Source organism: Struthio camelus, chromosome 5 (assembly GCF_040807025.1).
Source record: "Struthio camelus isolate bStrCam1 chromosome 5, bStrCam1.hap1, whole genome shotgun sequence".
NCBI classification, from domain to species: Eukaryota; Metazoa; Chordata; class Aves; order Struthioniformes; family Struthionidae; genus Struthio; species Struthio camelus.
In genome coordinates, this window is record NC_090946.1 from 5,170,044 (window position 1) to 5,189,021 (window position 18,978).

Sequence of the window (18,978 nt, forward strand, 5' to 3'; positions counted from 1 at the left end):
GTCCAACCCTGCTGCTCCTGCAAGGTCACCTAAAGCATGTTGCCCAGGTCCCTATCCAGACGACTTTTGAATATCTCCAAGGATGGAGACTCCACAGCCTCTCTGGGCAACCTGCTCCAGTGCTCAGTCACAGTAAAAAAAGTTTTAAAAGTTTTTCAGTAAAAATGTTTTTCACTGTAAAAAAGTTTTTCCTCATCTCCAGACAGAACTTCCTCCCTTTCAGTTTGTGCCCATTGCCTCTCACCCTATCAGTGGGTGCCTCTGACAAGAGTCTGGCCCCATCCTCTTCACACCTTCCCTTCCGATATTCATACCCACCTATAAGATCCCCCCTCACTCTTCTCTTCTCCACACTGAACAGCCCCACCTCTCTCAGCCTTTCCTTGCATGACAGATGCTCCCGTCCCTTCAGCTTCTTGGTAGACCTTCACTGGATTCACTCCAGTAGCTCCATGTCTCTCTTGTATTGGGCAGCCCAGAACTGCACACAGCAGCCCACACGGGGCCTCCCCAGGGATGAGTTGAGGGGAAACCTCCCTTGACCTGCTGCCAATGCTTTGCCTAATGCAGCCCCGCACACTGTTGGCCTTCTTGGCCATCGGGCCACAGTGCTGGCTCACGGTCAGCTTGTTCTCCAACCAGGCCTCCCAGCTCCTTCTCTGCACACCTGCTCTCCAGCTGCTTTCTATGCACCAGTACAGGCTGGTGCATGGGTTTATTCCTCCCCAGGTGCAGGACTCTGCACATCCTGTTATTGAATTTCATGAGGTTCCTCTCTGCCCATCTCTCCAGCCTGTCAAGGTCCCCCTGGATGGCAGCACAGCCATTCATGCTTTACTCTTGCTCCCACTTACTGTTTAACTGAGACATGGTGCTCCATCTCCTTTCATGCGAAGACAGATGTCTTGTTTTGTTACCACTCACGGAGCAAGTGATATATTGTGACACAAGGCTGCTTGGGGTGGGAAGCACTGAATACTGAACACTAATTCCTTGCTCTTGTACTTGGACCATGGTAGCTAATCAAAGAGAAATTTCACCTTGTCAGAGCACCATGCAGAATTGTCCTTCTTCTCTATCTCCTGCTCAAAAAGCATCATTGGGCCTCTGAGAACAGGTGTTTGCCACTGGCGATGGAGGAAGTGACCAAATCCCTTGGGCAGAAGAGCAATGCATTAATTCCTGACTTTTTCAGCAAAGCACTGGACTGATGCTACACGCCTTGGCTATGGGAAGGGCTTGGTGACAAGATGAGCTTGGTCACAAGAAGAGGGTGATGACAGGGAGAGCTTGGTGGCGTTGGAGAGTGTGGCAACAAGACAAGCTTGGTGACAAGGAGAGTTTGGTGATGGAGAGCTTGGTGAGAGTGAGAGCTTGGTGACAGGGAGAGCTTGGTGACAAGACGAGCATTTGATGACATTGGAGAGCTTGGTGACAGGGAGCGTTTGATGACAGGGAGAGAGCTTGGGGACAAGGAGCGTTTGGTGACAAGATGAGCATTTGGTGACATTGGAGAGCTTGGTGACAGGGAGCGTTTGATGCCAGGGAGAGAGCTTGGGCACAAGGAGAGTTTGGTGACAAGATGAGCATTTGGTGACTTTGGAGAGCTTGGTGACAGGGAGCGTTTGATGCCAGGGAGAGCTTGGAGACAAGGAGAGTTTGGCGATGGAGATCTTGGTGAGAGTGAGAACGTGGTGACAAGATGAGCATTTGGTGACGCTGGAGAGCTTGGTGACAGGGAGCATTTGATGACAGGGAGAGAGCTTGGGCACAAGGAGAGTTTGGTGACGCTGGAGAGCTTGGAGACAGGGAGGGCTTGATGACAAGACGAGCTTGGTGACATGGAGAGCTTGGAGACAAGGAGCGTTTGGTGACCCTGGAGAGCTTGCCAACAAGGGGCTTGGGGCAGCAGCCTCCGTCCACCGCGGCAAGCTGAGCTGCTCGCCGCGGCCGAGCTCCAGCATCGCCCCGCCGCGACCCGGAGGCGCCGAGCGGGGGGCACCGGGCCGCTCTGCCCGACGTCGCCGGGGGCGGGCGAGGGTCCCCCCGCCGCAGCCGCCGCCCCCTAAGCCGCTCGCCGGTGGGCGGTGGTGACCCACTTGGTGCCGCGGGGGCCGGGCAGCCCGAGGCCGGCGGGGCGGGCAGCGGAGGCTCCTCCCCACCGGCCAACTTCGGGGCCGGGCCGGGCCGGGCCGTGCGGGCGTGGGAGCCTCGCCTCGCCTGGCCGCGGGGCCGGGCATGGCCGGCGGCGGCGCCGAGCCCCGCGGCGGCGGGAGCTGAGCGGGGTGCGGCGGGGACCGGCGGCGGAGGGGGGGGAGGTTTTTTGGGGGGGTGGGTCCCATGCACCGGGTGCCATGGGGAACGGCAGCGCGCCGCCACCGCCGCCACCACCGCCGGCGGCGGCGGGCCACAACGTCGCCGCCCTGGTGCTGGGCATCGTCCTCATCCTGCTCATCGTGGGCGGCAACGCGCTGGTGTGCCTCAGCGTCTGCACGGAGCGGGCGCTGAAGACCACCACCAACTACTTCATCGTCAGCCTCGCCGTGGCCGACCTGCTGCTCGCCGTCCTCGTCCTGCCCCTCTACGTCTACTCCGAGGTGAGGCCACCGCCGGCGGGCCCGGGGCTTGTGTGTGTGCGTGTGTGTGTGTGATGGGACGGGGGACAGCGGGGTGCCCCCGTCGCACTCAGGCTTTTTAAGAGGGTCCTGCCTCGGCGGCTTTCGTGCCCGGAGCTCCTGAAAGTTACAGGGCTCTGTGTGTGTGTGTTGGGGGGAGGGGGGATCCACGAGAGACCAAATATACCGAGGGTTTAAAAAGCTTCCCCTGGTTTATTTCCCCCACCTGCGGCTTGGAAATCCCAGCGGCGCCGCTGCCCACCTCCCTTGCTGCAGCCCCTGCCCCTGCCCTCCTGCTTCTTCCTCCTCCTCCCCTGCAGGAATGTTGCTTTCAAACCACTGCGGCTCCCCCCCCCCCCTTTTTTTTTTCCTCATGCCATCGCTGCTCATCTGCGGTGGAAAAAACTCTGAAGGACAATTAGCGGTGGGGGCAAAAAGCGGGTTGGCAGAAGTTCTTGTTCCCGCGATCGCAGCGCTGTGTGGTCCCCGTGTCCGTGGGTAAGGGGGCTTCCTCCTGTCCTTCTCCGAGGCGAGCCGTGATGCCGACACACGACCGCCGAGGTGGAGAAGCAGAAAGAGGAATCTTCTGGGTCGGGTGAGCAGCTCCAGGGAGTCCTTGGACAGGTCCCAGGCTGGAGAACTGGTTGCCAGTCAGCAAATGGTTAGGAAGGGGTGAGAGAGCTCCCGTGCTCTGCTCTGTCTGGTATGAGGTGCTCGGCTTTTGGGGATAAGGGAGCTCTTTAGCTAGGAAGCAGGTTGCCATGCCAGGTTGAGGAGGAGAAATTGCTTTTTTAGGGAGCTAGTCGGTGTTCTCCTTTGAAGGAGAACACCTTGTCTCCTTCCTTTGGTCTGCTTGCTGCAGGGCTCCTGCTGGCTGGATGTGCTCTCCTTTGTCCAGTCCTGACCCCATGTACGCAGGTGGCTGTGCAGAGGCACTGTGGACTTTGGGACAGGCCTTCTCTCCACCCCAGAAACTGCTATAGCTGAGGCAGAGATGTGCAGTTCAAGTTCTCCTGAGGTTGAGTGGTTTTGCATGTCTCTCTGCCTCTCTTTTCTCCGCTGTGAAAGGGAGATACATTTTTACTGCCGGAGGAGGAGGATTGATAACGCCTTGAGATTGCAGAGGGATTTGTTGGATCGGGGTGGGGAGGATCGCTAGTGGCTGCCTGTTAGTACTAGCCTGTGGCTCTTTCCTTGCTCTCACTGCAGCCCTACCTCTCCCCAGAGGTGAGCGGATGAAAGTCCCTATGGGCCAAAATAGCATTTTTTTGCCCCTCTCTTCTGGGGTAGCTGGTAGTGTGGAAGAAAAAGGAGTCCTCTTTTTTCTTTCCAGATTGGGGGGGGGGGGGGGGGGGAGAGCCAGGATTTTCTCTGGTGCAGAGTCTGAGCTGTAGCCTGGGGGCTCAGAGAGGCAGTTCAGCCAGACTTTCCGACCTTGTATTTGGCCACAGCCACATTGTTTGTAAGCTGGTTGCTTAAGTACTTTCTCAGGGAATGAAAGGGGCTGTCCCCATTCCCCAGCAGAGTGGTTTCCCACTGTTGACACTGGGGCCAGGCTAAAACAACAGCATACCAGAAGTGTTCAAGCCATAGCATTTCCCCTTCTCTCCCATGCCAGGGCTGCCATTCAGCACCTGATCAGGTCGGGCCTAAATTTTCTTAAGCAAGGTAGTCTGCGGATTAGAGCTTAGGATGCTTTTAGCCTCTCTACATGGTCCTAGGATTTCTTAGGACATTGTGACCTCTCTGAAGACAAAGGTTTTCTAGAGGGACAGGCTCTGCTGGGGAGCCATAAGAAGAACCAGTGAAGAACAGGAGCGACAGATTCCCCTCTCTCTTCCCCCCACTGACAGCCCCCCCCCTCCATGTTACTTCTTTTGGGTGGTCCCTTGTCTCAGTTCTGGGGTTAGAAAGCCAGAACCCCTCTTTCTCCACCATTCTTCTCAGCTACTTCTTGCTAATTGCAATTCCCTTTTTCTTCCCCTTGCTCCTTCTGTTGTCTCTCCATGCCTCCTGTCTCTGACTCCGTGGGCAGGTACTCATAGCAGTGTGGTTTCCTCTGGCCTGCAGGCCCAGATCTTGCTGGCATATGTAAAACGCTGGTTAGTGTCCTTGGGGGGGATACCTCTGAAAATGCTTCCAGTTGGGCACGAGCATTTTGGAGGTTTCCTTGGGTATCACAGAACATCCCACAAATGCTGGATTCTCAGATACCGGGTGTTCGACCCCACCTAAGCTTTAAAAACCTGGGCTGCCCAGCCTGTGCTTGAGCTGTGAATGATCCTTGAAGTGTGTTCATTTCCGTAGCTGTTCAGAAACATCAGTTATGGGGCTTAATTCTTCAGTGTCTCTGCACCCAGGATATTAAACAACAGGGAACGGAGGAGGCATATGGCAGAACTGTCCTTCCCTCTGAGTCTTGCGGCTCCTGCAACAAGGCAGTTATAATAAGAGACCTTGTGAAAGGCAGCACGCACCAGGATCTGCACTCGTCTGGTAGCCACTTCAGATCACCTCACAGACTGACTGCGGAAGGTACTATATGGGCAGGGAGCGAAGGGCAGCAATGTATAGCAAGCATAAGCTCCTCGAGCAGGCAATGGGGTTTGGAAATACAGGGCAGCGTAGGCCGTTTGTCAGTGTTGAAACACTAGTTTCCTGCTTTGCAATTTCTCTGTGGGCTCAGGGCTTATTCTTAATAATCTCCTATATATTGGTGGGGGATTTGCAGCTCGCTTCGTTGTGAAATATACTAAGAAAAGGTCAGAGTGGCCATTGAGTCAGTGCCAGTGGACAGAATTTTTCTGGTTTTCTCTAAGAGGAAGGAAAAAAGTGAAAGCTGGAGATCAGAATCAGATGCTCAATCTGCATGCATAAATGCAAATGCATCCCTTGTCCTGAAGGCTGGGACAGAGGCAGATCATCTAGTTGTTAACGAGGAAAGGAAAAGTGACCTTGGCAGGCAGGACAAGGGTCATAAGGTATAGGGACCACTGCTATTTAAAAGTAGCTTGGTTTCAACGTGCACTCTGCACATCTAGCCACTCCAAATGTGGCCTGGACAGTCAAGAGGCAGCTCCTGACTGTTTAACATTTGGGTTTTTTCCTCTCTTCTCTCTCTCTTTCTTTCTTTTTAATGCCACTCCTGACAGAGTAAAAGTGGACTTTTACCCAGAACCATAAAGTATGACTACTTCTTTCATTCAGCAGGAAAAGCTTGGTCACTTTGTGCTTTTCCCCTGTAAGATGACTTCTTGCGTCAGATTTCTAGAATTGTCCCTCCCAATCAGGGCTTTAGAAGACAGCTAGAGGGATTTAAATTTGAGATGTGACATCTGACATCCCTACAAAACGACAGATCTCCCACGGGCTTCCATGGGGCCAGGTTTCCCTCCTGTGAGATGTGGATTATCTCTTGCTGCTGTTCACAAAAGCCCAAGCACAGTGGGAGAGGCCTTGATCTTGGCTGCTATTTCTAGTTGTTAAGAAAGCTTATTCCAGTGCGTTAGCAACCGTTGTTGACACATGTTGTCCTGTCATACTTCTGAAAGAGCCAGCCTAACTTTTTCTCACAGTTAAACTCTTAGTTTTAGAAGTCTTGGCTGCAGGAAGCCAAATTGGGTGTTATTTCTTTGTGGATGTCCCTTGTTTGTACCTGCAGGGTTGGAGGAGTGCTGAAAGCAGGTGCGAGACAAGGGTGAAATTGGTACATGCAGTCACAACCATTTCCTTTCGGCACTGTTTCACCATCACTGCAGTGTTGCCTGGAATAAGGGAAGGGAAGTGGGGCCATGAAATGCAAACTTCCTCCAGTTCTGTCCCCACCTGTGCATCTTATGGGAGAAGTATCACAATGGCACGATGGCTTTCTGATGGTGAGGAAGAGATGGGTCTATTACTCCTGGCCAAGTCTGGTCCTGTTGTGCTAGGCTCCCTCAACCAATAACAAAATGACCAATCCTTGCCGACAAGAACTTGCTTTGGAAACAGGGCAGCAGTGGTAGGAAATCAGTATCTCCTACTGAACTGGTGCCATGTGGCTCTTTCCAGGCATGCAGGAAAGCCTTCACACTGGGTGTTGAGTACAGATCCCTTTAGACCTCTTCTCTCCACAGATCAGCCTTCTCTGTGTGAGAGGAACATTTGCCCCTGAGTCCTGCCCTGTTGTAAATCTCTCCCTTGTGTTCGCTGTGCATTGGTGGGAGTTCTTCAGACTGTATTTCTCTCCTCATTAATTTGCCCTGTCAAATTTATCTTAGCAGCTCAGGTTAACACTTGGGGCTTTAATGCGAAAGAATTGCTCTAACTGAGAAGTTGCTCTTTGGTAAATCCAAATGTTGCCGTGGTTTGTCTGCTCTGATCTTCCACAACCTGGTGTGACTAAGAAGCATCCTATGGAGGGGGAAAGGAAGAAACATCAGCTTTCCACCGTGTTTCACCCATTTCCCAACCAAATAGCTTCTGAGACTGCAGACGTGAAGTGAATTCTTGCTGGGGCAGTGTTTACAGCCTTCTCCTTGCAGCTCTTCTGCAGAAGCACACCATGTGTAGAGAAAACTGGAAGCACTTCTGCACCCTGATCACTCTTGATTCTCTTTGGAGTGCTGGTTCAGGATGGAGATGGATTGACAAGCTGAGGGCAGAGGAGGTGGATTAGTGCTGTTTGCCATCTCTCTCCCTAGCTACTACACAGGGGTGACTGAGTCAATGTGCAGGAGTAATCGTATGTTAAATCACGGTCTGGGGATGCAGATGTGTCCAGCACTTTCCACTGAACCTATTCAAGCACTGCAAAGAAACGTTCTAGTGTTAGCCAGCTGTTAATTATCCCACAACCGTCTGCCCTGATATGCAAAAGGTATTATATTCCAACTTGCTTGGGCATCCCAAATCTTAGGTCCTTAGTCAGCCTGACTTCAGCAGGAGTTCTGCCTCAGGAAGCAGTATGATGGGGAGAGGTAAGAACCCATGGGAAAGGGAGACTGCTCTTCTGCGGCACCTTTGCCTTTCTAATGGGAGCGTGAGTGTTGTGCTCTCCTGGGAGTCCGCTGGCGGTAAGGCAAGGATGATGGGAAATGAGGGGGAAGGAGATGGCCTGGGGCATTCCCAGGGCTCCAAGATAATTCCCCAGGAGTAAAGCCCAAATTTTGTGTGAAAGGAGGCTGGGAGAAGATATCACAGTCTGCCTGGCGCATCGATAGCACTGAAGATGGGGGTTATTGCTCCCCTGAAGCAGTGAGGATGCCTAGAGAAAGCAGAGCTATGAGATGTTCTGGAGGTACCGCAGACTATTGTTAGGCTCCGAATGCTTTTGTCCACTAGAAATCTGCAGTTAGGGAGCAGTGTGGCTGCAAAGACTTGCTTCATCAGCACCTAAGACCTCTGTGATAGTGGCAGGGACCACAGCGCTCTTTCAGTTACATAGCCCTGCCTCAATTAAAACGAACAGGAGACATTCCCAGCTATTAGGGCAGGAACCAGACTGGGCAACTTTCTCTCTTGTACTCTGCTGTAGCGCATACGTTGTACCTGCTCCTCTCTGCAAGCTGTTTCTCTGATCGGCTCTTTCCTTAATCCATGCTGAGTGACTGAGCCATGAAACAGATCTGATCCAGGAAGCTGCTGGCAGGAACCTTGTAGGGCATGGTTATGTAAACGTCTTTGCTACTAAGATCTGTGTAATTGATTAAGGAAAGAGGAAACTATTTTAGCAGATCTGCCTGTTTACCCTTCTCCTTCTCCCGGTCAGGAAAGCCATACAGGTCCTCAGGGCAACAGAGCAGACAGCCACTAACTACACGAGCCTTTTCTTGGTGAGGATGATGCTGGAGGTTCTGCGTAAAACTTTTCAGGGTGTCAGTGCAGCACTGGTATAGAAAGGCATCTCTTTTTTGCAGTGCATCCTGAATGTGCGTGCCTGTGAGGCAGGTCTGATGAGAGATGAGGTCTACCCTCCTCCAAAGTTTTTGTATCTCTCTGTGAATGCAAGTCATTCTGTTTGCAAAAATATTTGAGATTAAAGTCTTTCTGGGAATCATCAGCTTCGGTTAGGGTAGAAGTTCTTCTAGGCCTGAGTAATATGTGAGCTTCACAGTTTCTGGACAAAATAATGGGGAGGCGACATAGCCCAGCAATTATAAACCAGTGCTAAGGATTTTCAGTGACCAATACTATGGGGAGGTCTTCTTTGAATTTTGGGCCCTGATAATATTTCAGGGTGGATGATCAGATTTGCTCCTTGTTTCTGAAAAACCTTGGCCTTGAAGATTTAAGGCAAGAAAGGACTTTAGAGCAGACAGTGAGGCCACCTTTTGTCTTGTATCCCACTCCCTCCTCTCTCCTTGGAGACTGTATTGTGTCTTCTAGTGGAATACAGTGGTCAGCCTGGCTCACAAAAAAGGCCCAGAGCCCAGCTTCTTGCAGGCATATGGGAAATTCTTTGACTCATACTAGACTTTGACCATTTGCAAGGATTATTATTCTTCTACTTAGTACCATATCCTTCTTGGCAGGCCTGGGCTCTTAGGATTATCACTTCCAATGTCTCCATGTTACTCACTTGACATGGCCTTGCTGAGGGCAGGCAGGTGCTTGTTCAGAAATTCAGCTGGGCATCTCCTAATTCACTTGCAGGCTGCTGTTGCCCAAGTCTCTCATTTCTGTTGCTGTCACCACCAGAGACTGAAGGATCGAGTTGTGCTCTCTTTCTCAGTGAGCCTGTATGCTGGGCTGGCAGCACCAGCGAAGCTCTCATATGGTGCTGTAACAAGAGCTTTTATCACAGGAAATACGACTAAAGAAACCTTTGTTACCAAGCTGTTTCATGCTCTTAGAATCACTGGCAGTATAAGAGCTCTTCTGATATTAGGTTTGGTTGCAAGAAGGCAGATTTTTCTCTTACAAACTGGCTATACCTAGGAATAGGGACATCAAGATGACCTGAGCTAGGAACAGAGTCTGCTGCAAGGGCCTCTTGAGTTGTCAAGTCCATCTCCCACCAGCCTCTCAAATCTTTTCCATGACCTCTGTGTGTAAGAAACAGTTTGAGTTGTTTCTCCTCTGCTCTGCAGTGAGATACTAGTATCTTGTACGCGATCACAGTGGCTGCATGCAAATTTATTGGTGCTGCCTTGGTCGGCTAAACTAGCATCCAGTCTGCATCTGGAATGCTGCTTTGAAAGGAGTTTGGCTTGTGTCCAGAAAGAGGATCTTTATCATCTTCCTATAAACCCTTCTTGTCTGCCACAATGCACTGAGCTAAGGGTAGAACGTGACCCCCCTACCCCCCACCCCAACCACCACCACACACCCATAGTTTTCCATCTTCTTCCAAGAAATGATGCCTGGAGGTTTCAAGTGTAGTGGTTAATATGCCTATTCGCACGCATTTAGCAGGCTCATCCGATATATACTTCTTCCCAGAGCTGTTGAGATGGTGCCAACAATCTTACGTAAGACCTGACTGGTAGGTTGGCCTGTGGGGCTTTCTTTGCAGCTTTGTTTTAGTTTGTTAAGGGGAGACAGCTTGCCTGCAGAGCATCTGTTTTGCTGTGTAACTAGCTGGCTGTGCCTTCTCAGCATCAACACCCTGATCATGCGTTGCTGGAGAAAAACAAGGGACCTTGCGCTAAGAAAGCAGAGAATGCAAAAAAAGCTGGTGGAAGTGGAGTTGCCCAGGAGCGCTATTTAAGGGCAGCTTGAGCTGTTTATGATCCCTAAAGCTTTACACTGTACCTTGATGGGCTAATCTTCTGCAACCTACTATAATCAGGTACCAATTAATCACGTGACCCAGCAAAGCCAGATAGGCCTCTAATCCAAAGTCACTCATGCATTGGAGAGGCTCTTGGCACATTTTTGCTAAGGTGTGCAGAAAAGCAATACGGTACAATAGCAAGTCCTCTCCCAGTGCTTTCCCCAAAATGAGAGTCTTAAAAAAAGAGAGAGAGAGAGAGAGAGAGAGAAGGGAAGGGCCTGTAATATTTTCTGAGTGCCCAACTTGAATCTTCTGGCAAAGGCTGTGTCCCATAAAGGTGCTTAGCTGCTGCAATCTGAGAGCTCTTCTCCCTTTCAGAATCAATTAGTTCCCCAAATTCATAATCCAGTTTTGAAAACTGTGGCTCAGAGTCAAATTCTTTCTCTCATAATCTGAACTGAACTTGTCAGGATCCCAATGAAGCTGGCAAAAATTTGATGGTTCGTTTTCTTGATTTACCTCCCAAATTCAGTTTGGAACGGCTGCTCTGTATGAGGCAAAGGCTGAATGAAGCGTTTAGGTCTGAATCCAGATGTCTTTTGGAGGTTCGGGTTACCTCCCTTCTTAAGGACATGTGTATATAAAAATAGTCAAATAGTTTCTTCGGACTCTACTTTGGCTTTACGGCTCCACTAATCATAATCCTATGCATGACATCACTACTGCCTAATAGTAATCCTTGCAGAGCTGTCTGCCCCTATAAGCATGTACAGGGATGATCGTGAATGCAGAAGAACATCAAGTTGGTGCAGGTCACTGTCGATGCCCAAAATTCAAGAGGAAAACCAAAGTGGTGGTTGGAAGCAGAGTTGGAAACATTGCACTTCAAGCTAGGGAAGACCTAATGTTCTGCTCCATGAGGAAATTGCAGCCATAATCTCAGGGACTTTTCTTTCTGCTAGAGCACCAGCTAGAGATGTCTGACAGCCTGGGCCAGAAACACGTGGCATGAAATGCCACATGGACTTCAGTTCTCAAATGCAGAAAAGTCTGTAGCATTTTCTGTCCCAGTTCTACAGGTTGCTGACACTTCTTTGACTTTGCAGAAAACCCAGGAAAGAGTAAACCTCTATTTTCCAGCTGCAGGTATTATTTTTGTCCAAAGGACTGGCAAGTGCTGGTTCTCTCCCAGTTGCTCAGTAAGATGTGCCTAATAGTTGCCACAGGTCAAATGTGATTCAGGCAGATTCTTTTCCCCTGGACCAGTCATGGACAGTTTCTGCCTGGAGGAGATCATTTCTTTTTGCTCCTTGCTGGGCTCCTTTGGCCATTGGGTGCTGTTGCTTTGCAAGAGCTTGCACACCCTGGGGATTTCCAAAGCATAGTACATATCTCGCTGCCTCAGAAAGTGAGGCCCAAGCTGGAAGTGATTCCACATCGCAGGGCATCAGGAGGCAGCTGGAGGAGGCAGGGGTAGTTAATTTTCCTGCACTTTTCACAGTAGAATTTGGTTCAGTGGACCTGTTCCTGACAGGGAAGAGGGTTTCTGCACTTGCCCAGGGGGATGTAAAGGGTGTTACCCACATGGCTCCATTTTGTGTACTAAGATGAATAAAACCAGAGCCCATTGCGTTAGCATTTATACATGAACAAACCTACGTCCAGTTCCTGAACCATGCACAAGATCAGCAGAGTTTGACTATATGAAGGCTAGCCACCACTATTACCATAGGTTTGCTTTGGACAAAGAATGGAGAGCAGCCATGGAGTAAAAGGGGAGATGTGGGGTTTATCCCTGACACAGCCCCATGCAACTAGGGCTACATACTGTGGGTGAGCAGTGCTGGTCAGCGCCAGATGAGCACTGCTATACCGCTCCTTCAGTGCAGGCATCTTCTTGGGAGATATGCCTCCAGTTTGCTGTCCAGCCTTGGTCGTGTTACCAGCAAGGTCTGCAAGTGCTGGCATGCTACAGCTGCCTCCCAGGATGGCTTTCCTTTAGGTAACTTAGACTGGACTGAACAAAAGCATGTTTCATTGCATCTCATGTTTGTTAAGCAAATACAGCAACAGTCTAATTATTTCTCTTCTTGGCTTCATCCCATTACTCCTCACTTTGCACTTGCAAATCAGTTGAACTCCTCTCCATCTTCCAGGCACTCCAGCCCGTGGTATAACTGCTGCTGCTGTCTCCTAGCCAGATTTCAGGCATTTAACTTTTTCTCCCAAGATGCTGAATTGCTTTCTTTGGCTTCTCATCATGAGTTTTTAACAATTGCCTTCTCAAGTTGGTCAATATTTTCCTGGTAACAAAGTGCTTAACTACTCCAACAACCACTGTGGCGGGAGAGTTGTGTTCCTCAGCTTTGCAGATGTGTTTCTCCACTTGGTGAGACAAGTGCAGCTCCTCAGATAGATTGCTTCTCTCACCAGGACTCCAGAAATCTCCATGAAACTGAGGTCTTTCCAAGGTGCCTAAAGTGGCTCATCCACTTGCGTGCCTGTGAGGGGTCATATCATTCCCTGGGACTTCGCAACAGGGAACTTACCAAGATGTGCTCTGACAACACAGGGCAGTAATTAGGTCACATCAGCAAGGTTGTTAAGCTCTGAAAAATAATTGCACAAGAGACTGCTCTGGCATTAGGGTGAGGGCTCATGCAAATGCAGGCAAGCAAGTCTGTACTGTGCACTGAGACATTTGTGAATGAGCTTAAAAGTCTGGGTTTGAAAGCCCAGACACCAGAAGCCAGAGCGAAGTGACCTGGGCAGCGGTCTGCTTGAGGCAGATCTGATCACCTCTGGGGTGGGAAGCTTTTTATTAACCTTATTTGATTTGGAAAGGGGAGGGGCATGGAAACGTCAAGTATAAAAATGGGAGAGACAGAAGACTCTTCTGGGCCAGGATGAAAACTTGGCTAGATGGGGAACATGGTGATCAGACCACGGCGCCTGCTTAAATGCTGTTAGTGTGGCACACAAGGAAAATGCTTTGATCACCTGTGTTTCCAGGTGTCAGTCTGAGCCCTTTCACTCTAGGAAGAATCAAATGGGGAAAAAGTGCCTGGCCAAAAAAAAAAAAAAAAACCACCACATCTTCCATGGAGAAAAGAAAGGCAAGCAGTGCTGCAGAGAGGGGAAGGGCCAGGCAGCTCTGCTGTGCAAATACAGCACGTGTATGCTGAACGGCTTCTGCTTCCAGGCAGAGATGTTCCCATGAGTCAGTGTTGCTTTTTGTGAAGGCTCCAGCTCCTTAAATTCTGTAGTAGGTTTGTTTAAAAGGCTGACTTGTCCACAAGCTTATCTGTTAATATGACTGCTAAGGAGTAGGAGGTAAAGAAAAGAACATACGTGTGTGTGTGTGTGTGTGTGTGCACGCGCGTGTATATTGCTGAATGACTAAGCACAGGTGCAAGAAGGAACACATTTGCAAGCTACTATTAAGACTTGTGTTTGAGTGAGGGATGGCAAGTGGTCATTGCTACTGAACTTTTTGTTTTAAAGCTAAACCTCATACCTCTCCATATGACACGTTGAATAGAGGGTTTGGGTTCTTAAACTAACCTCTCTCTGCAGAGGGACCCAAAGGATTGTGGAATTTGCCTTGCCGTCACAGAAACTGTGAGGAAAAAAAAATCTCCACTGCTTCAGTAGGAACGGCTCATTGATTGCTTCTGAGTTGCTTTTGTAGGTATGAGTGTGTTGACAATTCTTTGTCAGCACTGAGCAAACTCACAAAAATAATGACATGTTGGCACAGAGCAGAAAGGGGCTTGAACTGGCAGCTTTGCTGCATCAAATTTAAAAGTGTGCTCAACTAATAGGTTGGTTTTACAACTGGGTGAACTGGTACAGTGTTGGTGAGATCAAAGCTAGGTTGGGACAAACTTCGACAAATTTCTGGTTCCACAAGTTTCTGGTGGCTGTGCTAGTTTAAGCTGTTGCTGCCCTTCCTTCTGTTCCCTGCCTTGTTCTGTGCAAAAGTTTGCACAGCTGGCTGAGAAAGGAGCCAGCTGAAAACCAGAAAGTCTCACTGTGGCTTTAGTGAAGTTGTAAGTAATGAGAAAAGCTCAGGGAGTACAGAAATGAGTCATCATTAAACTGTTCTTTAGAACACGGCACCAACACTTGTCCAGTCTCTCTTGCATCAAAGGCTGATAAACTGAATGTCAGGCTTGCTTTGTTGGCACATGGGCTTACTTGCCTTTTGGGCAAGACCAGAAATGGAGACCCTTTAAGTTCTAATTTCAGTATAACAGGAGAGGGTGCTGTTTTGTTTTTCCCTGACAGTAAGAGGGGGCCCAAAACATTTCACTCTTGGGTTGACCTGAACCCCTCCTCCATCCCAATTTAGCAGTTGAGTTGAGAGGAGCAAAAGATCCCTCATTCTCCCATGTCAAACTCGTATAATGCTCTGTGATCTCATACCACTCAAAAGACTACACCACTGTGCATGGCCTGCAAGTGCTGACTCCAAATTAGATTCGAGCAAAAAGCACTCAGTTCCAGGCACAACAAATAGAGCTTCTTGGATCTGATGTTACAGTGTCTTAGGCCTGTGCACTATTTCTATAAGGAGCAGAGCAGGAAGCAGTAGTCCCAGCAGAGAGAACAGGACGTGGTGTGAGCCAGATCATCTCAGCAAGAAATGCACAGGCTCTCCGGATGGATGGGCCTAAGCTGTTTGAAGGTATTTCTGAAACTAAACATGTATTTCATTTGCCAGGCAAAGAATCCTCCTTCCTGGAGTTTCAGAGAAATGGCATTTTGAGAGGCAGCATACTGTCCCGTTTTCCAATAAGCTGGTTCACAACCTACCACTGAGCAAATGTTCCTGTTCCACAAGCCAGTAGTGATAAACTGCAATCCGTTGAGTATTTTCTTGCTTTGCTCTCTTTTTGTGCAGTTAGGAGGCAGCATGGCTGGGGGAGAAAGGAATGATAAGTGAAAGACTTACCTAACCCAGAATAACGCATCTGCCTTTTGCTGCCTTAACTGCTGTTAAGTTCCCTGCTCAGTGATGTTACTGGCTGCCAGCTTGTGAGACTTCCTTTTGATTTTACTGTTCCTTCTCTCTAAAGGTGGCAGATGGGGAATAGTTTGGACTGCGCTAGCGAAGGCTTTCTTAACTGATCTCTTTGGTAGAGCACATTCAACACTTTCAACTAATTTGGACCAACAGCACACACATGGTCATGTCCTCTCGCTGACAGCACTTCTGCTCTGCCCTGGGTGCCTGCAATGGCAGAGAGAGAGAACAAAAGATACTGTATTATACTAGTTTGATCGTGGAGGTTGGCCTTGTGCCTAGCATGACAGAATGAAACAGTTGTGTAACACACAGGAAACTATTTGCATTCACTTGCAAACAGGACACTGGAGCCAGTTTGGAAACGAAAAAGAGGGTTTTTAGGCTCTCTGAATTGTCTAGGAGCCTCTCTCGGCTTCCTCAGTGACTCGCATCTAGAGAACGCGGACTCTACCCAGCTAATGCTTAGCCCTACGTTACTGGGGAGATTTTTGGGGCTGAGTCTGATGACTGTCACTCTACACTAACCCAAGGTGGTGGGATGCCCTGTGTCCATTGTTCTGCCCTGCACGTTTTGCTTGGCAATGCTGACCATCTGTGGACTCTGTTTTCTAGCTAGCCTAGAAACGCAAAGCCTTAAGGAAGCTTTGAGCTTTCTGACACCGCTGCTTTGCTGGAAGGGAGTTATGCTGCCAAGGGAGTTATTACTGCTTGACTTCAGGCTTCTTATTTGATCAGAGGACAACCTGAATGGCTTGAGATGCCTGGACACAGAGTTGCTGCTTCCCTGCATTTGAAAGGAAGTCAGCCATGGCACCCACTGATCCCGGGGATCTCTTCCTTCAGTTCCAGGGCGGTGTGTGGTCCCTCAGCACTGCGCTGTGTGATGCCCTGATGACCATGGACGTGATGCTCTGCACAGCCTCCATCTTCAATCTCTGCGCTATCAGTGTGGATCGGTAAGTGCCTTTCTGCTCTTCATGCCTGCCTTCCCATGCCAGAGGAGATGGATCATGTGGGTAGTTCTGTAGCCTGGCGTCAAGCTGCTTCCACACGTGCCCTTGCAAGGATCACATGCAGACTGAGAACGGGGCCAAACAAATCCTGTCCTTTCCCTGCAGCTGCACCCTTTGGCTGCAGAGACACTGGGTCCTGTTTTCCCCCTAAGGAAGGTGTTCTGCACTACCCTTCTCCCTCGTTGCCGGCTTTGTGTCCCATCAATAGCCTCACGGTGGCCAAGCTGAAGGCAGAGTTGTGTGACTAGGACAGGGCTATGTCTTAGGGTGCTCTTCTAATGAGGAAGACTGGTTGTAGCCAAGGCCTCAGCTACATAAATAAATTGAAAGGGAGGACTCATTGAGCAGTGAAGGACAGTGGCAAGCAGTTTTGGGAGCAGTCCCTTGCATTCCCAATGGTAACAACACAATCTTATCACTAACTAACCTGGGGTCTGTGCTGGCAGGTTTATTGCTGTTTCAGTCCCACTGAACTACAACCGGCGGCAGATCGACCTGAGGCAGTTGATCCTGATCTCCACCACTTGGATCTTTGCCTTTGCTGTGGCATCCCCAGTCATATTTGGCCTCAACAATGTCCCGAACCGGGACCCCAGCTTGTGTCAGTTGGAGGATGACAATTACATTGTGTACTCCTCCATCTGCTCCTTCTTTATCCCCTGCCCTGTCATGCTGGTGCTCTACTGCGCCATGTTCCAAGGACTCAAGCGCTGGGAAGAAGCTCGGAAGTCCAAGCTGAGAGGCAGCATCTACGGGGGCAGCAGGAAGCTCTATCACCCCTCCTCGCCCTTCAGTGAGAGAGAGCAGGCTGGACTGGAGCCAGACGAATGCAACCCTTATGCCCGCTCTGACCACCGCCTGCCTGGGGACTATGTGATGAACAATGGGATCCAAACTGTCTCCTACCCACACCTCAAATACGCACACCCGGGACATAAACGGAAACAGGCCAAAATCAACGGCCGGGAGCGGAAGGCCATGAGGGTGCTGCCTGTCGTTGTTGGTGAGTAACAGTCTGCGATGGTTGAGAAAGGGTGGGAAACATGCTGCTGTGACTTAAAATAAGATTTAGTCTAGCAGGGCTTGCTTGAGCCTGGTAAGTGAGTACAGGCTGGGTTTCTTTGTGGACTCCCTTACCAGGAATCAGACTTCCCAGGCATGGTTGCTTGTGCAGCAATGAGGGCTGTCACTCTGAGAACACTCTGAGTTTTCTCATTGCTGGAGGAGGTGAGGGTGGGATAAAGCCACCTCCCTCTTACTCCACTGCCCAGTGCCAAGTCTTTGCTCCTCCTCCTCCTCCTCCTCCCTTTGACATGTGGATTTGTGTTTTAAGACCCATCTTCCCCTTGCTACCGTGGAACAGTCTGGTTGCAGCATAAGGCAGGGAGACATGCCTTACCCATCTGTTGTTGTGACAGGGAAACTACAAGTTTATCAAGTGAACCCCTTTGATCCATAGTGGTAGTATCAACAAACTCCACCCTTAGGAAAGAACATATGTACGCTGTTTATAATTTGAACTTTTCTGCAAAGTAAACTTGTGATTCCTGGTATCTTAAATGCAAATCCAAAAAGATATATAACTTAGATTTATCTTTGTCAACTATTGAAAGGCCTCCTCTACACATCAGCATGTCTGCTGTTTTTTCCCCTAGCACTCTGAGCTGTCTGCATTCTTGTTTGGCCCAGGTTGCGTTTCTTGCTAAATTAAATCCTTTCGTAATACTCACATGACTTTTTCTCTCTTTAATATCCTTCTGGCAGGTGCTTTCCTCTTCTGCTGGACACCTTTTTTTGTGGTCCACATTACAAGGGCTCTCTGCAAGTCCTGCATCATTCCTACTCAAGTCACCAGCATTGTCACTTGGCTGGGTTACGTCAACAGTGCTGTCAATCCCATCATTTATACGGTTTTCAATGCGGAGTTCAGGAACTTCTTCCGCAAAGTCTTGCACCTCTTTTGCTGAGTCTACTGGAACTGGAGGGGAGAAGGAAAGACCTGGATATTTTTTTGTATAGTTCATTAAAGTTCTATTTCTGCCTAATGTCTGCTGTTGTTGTTGGGGTGGAGGGAAGGAGGAGAGATGGCAGTTAAAGGATGGTGGTTCCCAGCTCTTTGTCTCCACTACAGAGAGTTACAAGTAAACATCAGTGGATACAGCTCTGATACTCTCCCCACTGGATACTGCTCACGCAGTCAAGTTTTCAAACATTTGGTGCTTGACGTAAGCAGCAAGAGATGCCACAAGAAAGCATGGATGATTCTCAAAAGAGTTCTTGCTTTGGATTCAGCTGTTTCTTCTAGTTTGGGCTCCTCTTAGCACAAGGTTGGTCACTAAGCAAAATACACACCACCCTACGAACCACAGAGGCAAAAGAGCTTTGAAACATGCACCTGCTCTGGCCTGGAAAGTCACAGACATGTTCACTGTGCTCACCGCTGCATGGGGGAAATCCTACCAGCTGCTGTCTCAGGATGGGTTACTGAGGAAGCCATCTGGTGCACAGCCCTCCCTTACTGCAGTCCACCCTGCCAAGGCCCCTCTCCACAGATCCCATAGGATTTAAACTGTGAAGAAAATCCAACTTCATGGCTGCAGAGCAAATTCAAGCCCTGCTGGA

The 18,978-nt window shown here is 49.5% G+C and overlaps 1 protein-coding gene across 1 annotated transcript; it reads left to right on the forward strand.

Moving 5' to 3' along the window:
* Positions 1-2,354: 2,354 nt before the first annotated feature.
* Positions 2,355-18,399, forward strand: DRD4 (dopamine receptor D4). Its single transcript, XM_068944048.1, has 4 exons — positions 2,355-2,597; positions 16,187-16,299; positions 16,803-17,359; positions 18,121-18,399. The coding sequence occupies exons 1-4, from the start codon at positions 2,355-2,357 to the stop codon at positions 18,321-18,323; spliced, it is 1,116 nt and encodes a 371-aa protein (XP_068800149.1). The 3' UTR covers positions 18,324-18,399.
* Positions 18,400-18,978: the final 579 nt, after the last annotated feature.